The 9,626-nt window shown below is 38.6% G+C and overlaps 1 protein-coding gene across 1 annotated transcript in view; it reads left to right on the plus strand.

Annotated features, from left to right (window-relative positions):
• The window catches only part of LOC131886002 (dynein light chain 1, cytoplasmic-like), an 18,519-nt gene extending 9,992 nt beyond the window's left edge, over window positions 1–8,527 (plus strand). Inside the window, exon 2 of the mRNA XM_059234203.1 lies at window positions 8,210–8,527. Within this exon, the coding sequence (XP_059090186.1) occupies window positions 8,210–8,474 (265 nt within the window). The 3' untranslated portion in view covers window positions 8,475–8,527. The remainder of the gene's footprint in view (window positions 1–8,209) is intronic.
• Window positions 8,528–9,626: the final 1,099 nt, after the last annotated feature.

A 9,626-nucleotide genomic window follows, 5' to 3' on the forward strand; every position in this document is an offset into this window, starting at 1 on the left:
TATAGAGAGAGAAAAACAGAGAGTTCGTTTTCAAGGTAGAAGGAGGAAGGAAGGGAATGAGGGAAAAGGGGAGGGAGGCGGGGATGAACTCTCCAAATGGACATCTACTCGCTTTTAAAGAGCAGAATAGCTACCTGGCCCAGATAAAAGTAAATAAAGTGCTGGGTTTCATTGGTGGTGTAGCTACCAAAGTTCCGCCCCACAATGCAATACCAAGTGGGACTGTACTTCTTATCGAACTCCATCTTGATGTACGCAGCTATGTCCTTCTCATTGTTGCATTTTTCAAGGGCTTGGGTGGCGAAATGCACGGCGTCCTGACGCATTTCTTCAGACATGTTTGCATTCTTGATCACGGCTTTCCGGTCACTCCTCATAATTTGATGGAATAGGGTTCTGGAAGCAAAAAAATACGAGTTCAACAACGATTCTTTCATTTGGATTTGAAGATTTGGGGGCTTAACTAAAAAAAACAAACAGAAAAACAGGTAAAGGATTAACGCAAATCTTTGCCTTTCGTTCGATAAGACCGTGTCTACTAGGCCTAAATGTATTCAGCTCCGTCAAAAACAAATCAAGAGTTCAAACTTGTAGAATTTCTTGATGTCCAGGAAGTCATTCCTCCAAGTCAGCATGGGTTCCGAGCACATTTTAGCACGGTTTCCCAACTGATTGAGTATATAGAGCAAGTCTGAGGGACTATAGAGCCATGAGTCACTCGATGTAGTCTAACTTGACTTTTCCAAGGTCTTTGACGAGTAGATCCAGTATTTTAGTCAGAGGCTCCATGGATTGGGATCTGTGATAGGAAGCAAATAGTTAAGCTCAAGGGATCCCTTAGTGACATACGTGATGTCAAGTCGCGTGTTCCTCAGGGCTCTATTTTTAGGTCCTCTCCTTTCATTTATCTTCATTGCTCCACCTCAGAAGCTTAGTAGTAGTTATGTCAATATCTCTTCCTATGCTGATGATACAAAATTGCTTGCTGTAGGAATCGGCTATGCAGGGTTGCTAAGAGTAATATGGCCTTGAATGGAATGATTTTCCGCTCAATGACCTTTGGGTCAACGCCATTAGACTCACCACTAGTAGACGATGAAGGTAAGGGTATTCAGCAGGCTTCGCCCATGCACGATTTTTTTGGTTTTTTTTTCACGGACTTTTCTAACCGCTATGAGGAATGTAATCCCCAGCACTATGAAAATGAAGGGCTATAATTCGTCTATTTATTACCTTTCAATCTTTATATGGTAATTGGTCTGCCAACGAATTTGAGTTAGCTGACGAGCTAGTTTTTAAATGTAGGGTTGATCTGGAATGCTATCTAAAAATTTGTCTAAGTCTGACTTGAAAGATGCTACCGGATCAACAAAGCCTACGTATTCCCTACGAATATTAAAGGGAAGCAAATCAATCAATGAAGGAGCCCGAGAAAGAAGAGAGTTGAACTTCATTGTTCGAACTAGCCTGGATTCTCGAGACTTAAATGTGCTCTCAAAACGCACATTAAGCCTCTACAGTCAGTAGAATTGACCCTAAATCGTGGGTTGGGACAAAGTACATGGATGCTTTTGAAGACATACAGTATCAGATAACTTTCGTACCTTCTCTGAATACTGTACAATCCCAACCTTTCTAAGTTCTTCCCATTACTAGATATACGCGTATAGAGCTTTCTCATTTCTGTGATATTCATAGTGATTTTGGACCTGATCGACCTTTTGCAAACCTGCTGAACTTATTGAAGCCCAAATGGGTGAAGTATATTGAATATGTGGCTGAACAATCGACTTGTACAGAGTTAGCATCGTGATGTTATCTCTAGACCTAAACGTGTGATATGTATATCCAACCACACATTTGAAATGCTTTACCCAACCTCAACTGGATATGATCATTAGAGGGCGGTAAAAAAAAAATGTCATTGAGTGTGAATTCCAGAAGGATGTTAAAATTAGTTTTCCTTATAGTAAAGACTCCTTAACACGAATCCCTGCATTTTCTGCTCGACGTTGCATAATTTGAATCTGCTGTGAGGAAACCTAGTTTTGACGACCGTTTCAAATTTACCCTCAATGGTATCGCATTGTAGGAAAAGTTGAGACCTGCTCACTATCGTTACCTCTATTATCCATAAGTGGAGTATTCAAGGGAATAGACCCGATGGTCATTGAGAGGAATTTCATTCCGTTCAAGGTCATATTACTCTCCGTAACCCAAGAATATATTTTATCTAGGTCCTTTGCCAAGCTACTGGAATCTTGGCCATTCCTACCAAAAACTAGACCAAAAACTAACTTAGTGTTGTCAGCATAGGAAGAGAGTCTGGCAATAATACTAAGCTTTTGAAGCGGAGCAACGAATATCATAAAAAGGAGGGGCCGTAAGATGGAGCCCTGGGGAAAAAATGACTTGACATCATATTTGTCACTAATGGATCCCTCGACCTTAGCAATTTGCTTCCTATCATGAATGACGCTTCTTATCCAATTGAGAACCTTGCCTTGGATCTCAATGTCATGTAGTCTATTCAACAAAAGGCCATGATCTACTTTATCAAAGACCTTTGCAAAATCAAGATAGACAACATTAACTGACTTATCTCTCTCTAGTTCCTCAAAAATCTGTTCTATGTCTATGTTTAATCAGTTGGGTAGCCGTGCTAAAATGCGCTCGGAAGCCACGCTGACTAGATGGAAGAACATCATGGACTTCAAGAAACTCTACAAGTTTGGACTTCACGATCTTCTCAAACACCTTAGCAATATTCGAAGTAAGAGAAATCGGCCTATAGTCTCTAGGAAGCGCCTTATGTCTCATTTTCAAAATTGGAACAACAAGACCCAACTTGAGAGAAGATGGAAACTTGCCATGATTAAAGATGCAACGCACATAACCTTTCCAAGTAATGCCTAAGCTTTTTGCTGCTGAAATTTTTCAATGTCAATTATTGGGCAAAGTATTGAACAAAATGTGTGCCTAATATCTATTTTCGTAACTATTGATTGTACATACTTCAAACCAACCATGTAAATATTTTTAAAATGACTTTTAGCATGCCTTAAAATACAACAACTGAAACGTGCTAATTGGGTTTTCATGAAATAGCAAGAATTTGCTCTAAACACAATGAGTCAATACTTTTTAATAACAATACTATTTGTAGAAAATTGTTCAAGAAACATATTGACCAAGTTTCAAGTAAGTTGGTAAACTAGTTATGAAACTATGGTTCTCACTCTGGGAATGGTCCTTAATCCAAAATAGACACACTGTATTCTGAGCTACATATTGTTCTTTAAACTAAAGATATTTTAGATGCTTTTCAGAAAAGCAATTTATTGGAGTCCAAAGATATAGTGTACTGTACTTTGGTATTACTCTTTGCCCCTTATATAATACCTGCCTTTTATGCAAACTTTCTGATAAGTAGAAATTTAAACTCTACTTAAAGTTAACTCATTCATTTTTCACCAATGCCATTTTTTTTTCAAATGTGTGGATTAAGGCAAAATTATCAATTGTCCATCCCAAATATTCTAATATGTTAACATTTACACTATGTACATGTATTTTTGTTGCCTTATTCCATGCATTTCTCTTTTATTTGTCAGTGTAAGTTCTCCATCAATTAGTGAAATAATTCTCGTTGATTTTCTATCTATGCGTGTTTTTGAGCCAGTTTACGCAATATTTCACTGATTTGAAAGACAATTAGATTGTTTTTGATTAACTTGATCATGATTATATCATTTATTCCTCTGACTTTCAAAATTAATTCAGACATATCTAGTGCATGGACGGAGTTGTATGTCAAGGAGATCATTACAGTATTTACTAAAAAAACACTTACTTGTACTATGTGGTATGAATAATCTTGTTTTATTGATACTAGAGTTACTGTCTTGATTCAACGCAATGGCCTAACTTGGCGGTCAGGGGAAAGCCGTGTCATTTTCTTTCTTTAGAGCCCCTGACTAACGTCCCCAATCTCAATAGACTTATCATTAGAGCTCACGGTGGTATCCCAACACTGATAAAGTTTTTGTGCAAATGCCAGACTTCTAGTAACGATTTTCGTTGTTATTGAAACAAATAGAACAAATTTTGTAAACAAAAAGCATCTCGTATTTTAGCTCAGATTAAAATATTAATCCACTTTCACACCACAAAAAGATATTTTTTCAAAAACGTAATCAATAGATGTTGGGAGTAACCTTATTTGCGTTTCCAACTACAATTTTATCCAAATCAATTGCGTAAACGATAAGATATCACGTTTTCAAATATTCCATTTGCGTCAAATTTGACTACAAATTGCTCCAGTTATATCTTAAAACAATTGCCAAGAAATATAATATACTTTTTCTATGCCTTAAACATAAATGAAAATATTTCACTTTTTTGAAACGGGTAGAACCCCCCCCCCCCCCAAAAAAAAAGTTTGCAAAATACCTAAAAACTTGCTTAATGTCAATATTGCTCAATGGTGATGCCGTACTTGTCAATCGCAACTTTAATTAACCTTAATCTTGAATTTTCACAAAATTATGTCAACGTTGAATAAAAACATCGCTTGTACGTAACGATTAATTATTGCAAAAAGTGACAAAATTTAAACTTAAACCACTATTAGATGATGATGAAGGGAAGGACATTGAGCAGGTCTCATCCATGAAGGATTTAGGTGTAGTCCTCCAAGATAATGGAAAGTTCGATGAGCATATCCAGTTGAGGGTGGGTAAAGCATTTCAAATGTGTGGTTGGATATATCGCACGTTTAAGTCCAGAGATAGTATCACGATGCTAACTCTGTACAAGTCGATTGTTCAGCCGTATCTTGAATATGCCTCTCCCATTTGGGCTCCAATTAGTTCAGCAGGTTTGCAAAAGCTCGAGCAGGTCCTAAGATGTTTTTCTAGGAACATTGCGGATATGAGAGAGCTCTCTCTCGTATTGGGAAAGGTTAGAAAGGTTGGGATTGTACAGTATTCAGAAAAGGTACGAAAGGTATCTGATATTGTACGTTTTCCAAAGCATTCATGAGCTTTGTCCCAACCCAGGATTTAGGGTCAATTCTACTGACCGTAGAGGCTTAACGTGCGTTTTGAAAGCACCTTCAAGCCCTCGAGAATCCAGGCTAGTTAAAACAATGAAGTCCAACTCTCTTCTTTCTTGGGCTCCTTCATTGTTCAATTTACTGCCCTCAAATATTCGTAGGGTTTATGTAGAGGTTGATCCAGTAGCAAGATTTAAGTCAGAGTTGGATAAGTTTTTGACTAAAATTCTGGATCACACTTATATTCAAGGATTAGCCAGATCAGCCAATTCTAATTCGTTGGTCGATCAAATAATATGAATAACCTCATTCGTCTTGAACTGCTGGGATTCCAATCCCGGTAGCGGTAAGGAAGTCCGCAAAAAAAACCTCTCACATGTCTCGTTCAAACTAGAGGGCTTGTAGTTCAAGCACTTTAGGAAGGAACATAATAGAACAGCGTAGCTTTTGGCAAATAACTAAAATAAAAGACTATTTTGCATCTCTGGTGTCTTGGCATTTGAGCAAACACTTAACCAGAAAATATAAACACCGTGAGCTATGAGCTATTGCTTCTAAACTCAGTGGGGTTGAAAACTCACTAGACAACTGATCTCCTAGCATGTTAACCATAATCTCCATATAGCTTCACCCTCGACTGCTTCTTGATCCTGTTTTCTCGTGCTTGACGCGTTGCATCTTTAATCATGGCAAGTTTCCATCTTCTCTCAAGTTGGGTCTTGTTGTTTTTCAATTTTGAAAATGAGACATAAGGCGCTTCCTAGAGACTATAGGCCGATTTCTCTTACTTCGAATATTGCTAAGGTGTTTGAGAAGATCGTGAAGTCCAAACTTGTAGAGTTTCTTGAAGTCCTGATGTTCTTCCATCTAGTCAGCGTGGCTTCCGAGCGCATTTTAGCACGGCTACCCAATGATTAAACATAGACATAGAACAGATTTTTGAGGAACTAGAGAGAGATAAGTCAGTTAATGTTGTCTATCTTGATTTTGCCAAGGTCTTTGATAAAGTAGATCATGGCCTTTTTGTTGAATAGACTACATGACATTGAGATCCAAGGCAAGGTTCTCAATTGGATAAGAAGCGTCATTCATGATAGGAAGCAAATTGCTAAGGTCGAGGGATCCATTAGTGACAAATATGATGTCAAGTCATTTTTTCCCCAGGGCTCCATCTTACGGCCCCTCCTTTTTATGATATTCGTTGCTCCGCTTCAAAAGCTTAGTATTATTGCCAGTCTCTCTTCCTATGCTGACAACACTAAGTTAGTTTTTGGTCTAGTTTTTGGTAGGAATGGCCAAGATTCCAGTAGCTTGGCAAAGGACCTAGATAAAATATTTCTTGGGTTACGGAGAGTAATATGACCTTGAACGGAATGAAATTCCTCTCAATGACCATCGGGTCTATTCCCTTGAATACTCCACTTATGGATAATCGAGGTAACGATAGTGAGCAGGTCTCAACTTTTCCTACAATGCGATACCATTGAGGGTAAATTTGAAACGGTCGTCAAAAACTAGGTTTCCTCACAGCAGATTCAAATTATGCAACGTCGAGCAGAAAATGCAGGGATTCGTGTTAAGGAGTCTTTACTATAAGAAAACTAATTTTAACATCCTTCTGGAATTCACACTCAATGACATTTTTTTTTTACCGCCCTCTAATGATCATATCCAGTTGAGGTTGGGTAAAGCATTTCAAATGTGTGGTTGGATATACATATCACACGTTTAGGTCTAGAGATAACATCACGATGCTAACTCTGTACAAGTCGATTGTTCAGCCACATATTCAATATACTTCACCCATTTGGGCTTCAATAAGTTCAGCAGGTTTGCAAAAGGTCGATCAGGTCCAAAATCACTATGAATATCACAGAAATGAGAAAGCTCTACACGCGTATATCTAGTAATGGAGAAGTTAGAAAGTTGGGATTGTACAGTATTCAAGAGAAGTACGAAAGTTATCTGATACTGTATGTCTTCAAAAGCATCCATGAACTTTGTCCAACCCACGATTTAGGGTCAATTCTACTGACTGTAGAGGCTTAATGTGCGTTTTGAGAGCACCCATAACCTTCAAGAATCCAGGCTAGTTTGAAGAATGAAGTCCACTTCTTTCTTTCTCGGGCTCCTTCATTGTTCAATTTGCTTCCCTTTAATATTCGTAGGGAATACGTAGGCCTTGTTGATTCGGTAGCATCTTTCAAGTCAGACTTGGACAAATTTTAGATAGCATTCCAGATCAACCCTACATTTAAAAACTAACTCAAATTCGTTGGCAGACCAAATACCATATAAAGATTGAAAGGTAATAAAATAGACGAATTATAGCCCTTCATTTTCATAGTGCTGGGGATTACATTCCTCATAGCGGTTAGAAAAGTCCGTGAAAAAACAAACCAAAAAAATCGTGCATGGGACGAAGCCTGCTGAATACCCTTACCTTCATCGTCTACTAGTGGAGGAGTCTAATGGCGTTCGACCAAAGGTCATTGAGCGGAAAATCATTCCATTCAAGGCCATATTACTCTTAGCAACCCTACATAGCCGATTCCTACAGCAAGCTAATTTTGTATCATCAGCATAGGAAGAGATATTGACATAACTACTACTAAGCTTCTGAGGTGGAGCAATGAAGATAATGAAAGGAGAGGACCTAAAATAGAGCCCTGAGGAACACGCGACTTGACATCACGTATGTCACTAAGGGATCCCTTGAGCTTAACTATTTGCTTCCTATCACAAACCCAATCCATGGAGCCTCTGACTAAAATGCCTGGATCTACCTCGTCAAAGACCTTGGAAAAGTCAAGTTAGACTACATCGAGTGACTCATGGCTCTATAGTCCCTCAATGACTTGCTCTATATACTCAATCAGTTGGGAAACCGTGCTAAAATGTGCTCGGAACCCATGCTGACTTGGAGGAATGACTTCCTGGACACCAAGAAATTCTACAAGTTTGAACTCTTGATTTGTTTTTTGACGGAGCTGAATACATTTAGGCCTAGTAGACCACGGTCTTATCGAACGAAAGGCAAAGATTTGCGTTAATCCTTTACCTGTTTTTTCTGTTTGTTTTTTTTAGTTAAGCCCATCTTCAAATCCAAATGAAAGAATCGTTGTTGAACTCGTATTTTTTTGCTTCCAGAACCCTATTCCATCAAATTATGAGGAGTGACCGGAAAGCCGTGACTAAGAATGCAAACATGTCTGAAGAAATGCGTCAGGACGCCGTGCATTTCGCCACCCAAGCCCTTGAAAAATGCAACAATGAGAAGGACATAGCTGCGTACATCAAGATGGAGTTCGATAAGAAGTACAATCCCACTTGGTATTGCATTGTGGGGCGGAACTTTGGTAGCTACACCACCAATGAAACCCGGCACTTTATTTACTTTTATCTGGCCAGGTAGCATTCTAGCTCTTTAAAAGCGGGTAGATGTCCATTTGGAGAGTTCATCCCCGCCTCCCTCCCCCTTTCCCTCATTCCTTTCCTTCCTCCTTTTGAAAACGAACTCTCTGTTTTTCTCTCTCTAAATGAAATCGAAAATTACCCAAGCTATGTTGATCAACACAGTAATATTGGAAATTATTCCCGTAGTGTGCTGATCTGAATGATCATTATAAAGATAACGAACGCATTATAACTCAATAAAAAGGAATTGACCCCATCGGCTCTTTATTTGGTAGAGGCTGAATGACAAAGCGCCCTCTGAAGTTCAGAACATGAAACATTTTTCGTGCAGCATAAGGGGGCTAAAACGATGATTTAGGCCTTACCTTGGATCGGTTTCACCCTCCATCCTTTCAAAGAGGCTAATGCTTATCATTTCCAGCCATTATGCTCCAGTTTTTTGCTTCTTGAACTGTTGATATTTTAAAATTATTTGACATTGGAATTCAAGGATCAAGAAATCTCTTTTTCGCTCAGTATTGTTTAACACACCCTTGATTCACTTTCAAGGAGTGCTTCGATGGTTCTGCAATGGCAAACCACTAACATCAAAAACATTTTGGAACTGTACACGAATCCATCTCACTCGTATTTTTTATTCATGCAAGTCAAAATTCTTTATTCGTCCATTTTGTATCACCCGTTTAGCCCAAAGTTACCTTGGACGGCTGAAAACTTGAACCATAGGAAAAAAACTAGGTTGACAAGAATTCTTCTACCTACATTGTAAAACTTGCCATGTTCCTCCCTACATTTTTTTAATGTCTATAGGGCATGTCAAGTGATAAAAAAATTAAAGGAGAATTGTGATCCGGCATCCTGATTTTGGGTATTTTGGGAGGGAGAACTAAGACAAACATCACAGTCGACTCACACCATCCGCCCTTTTGAATTTTCAATAATCGAGGGATTTTGAAGCAAGTTTCAACAATTTCAACATGGATCGATCTTGTGTGCAGGTAAGGTAAACAAAAACTATCCAAACTTTATAAGTTTTGGGGTGAACACATCGTTTTGCGATTTCTTTTACTTTTGACTTCTGTTGCTCTGCATTCAGTTGCCTTCCATTGTCGTCGCTTTTGACTAGGGAACTTATTTCTGGGTAGCATTC

This window comes from Tigriopus californicus, chromosome 9, assembly GCF_007210705.1.
Source record: "Tigriopus californicus strain San Diego chromosome 9, Tcal_SD_v2.1, whole genome shotgun sequence".
Taxonomy (NCBI): Eukaryota; Metazoa; Arthropoda; class Copepoda; order Harpacticoida; family Harpacticidae; genus Tigriopus; species Tigriopus californicus.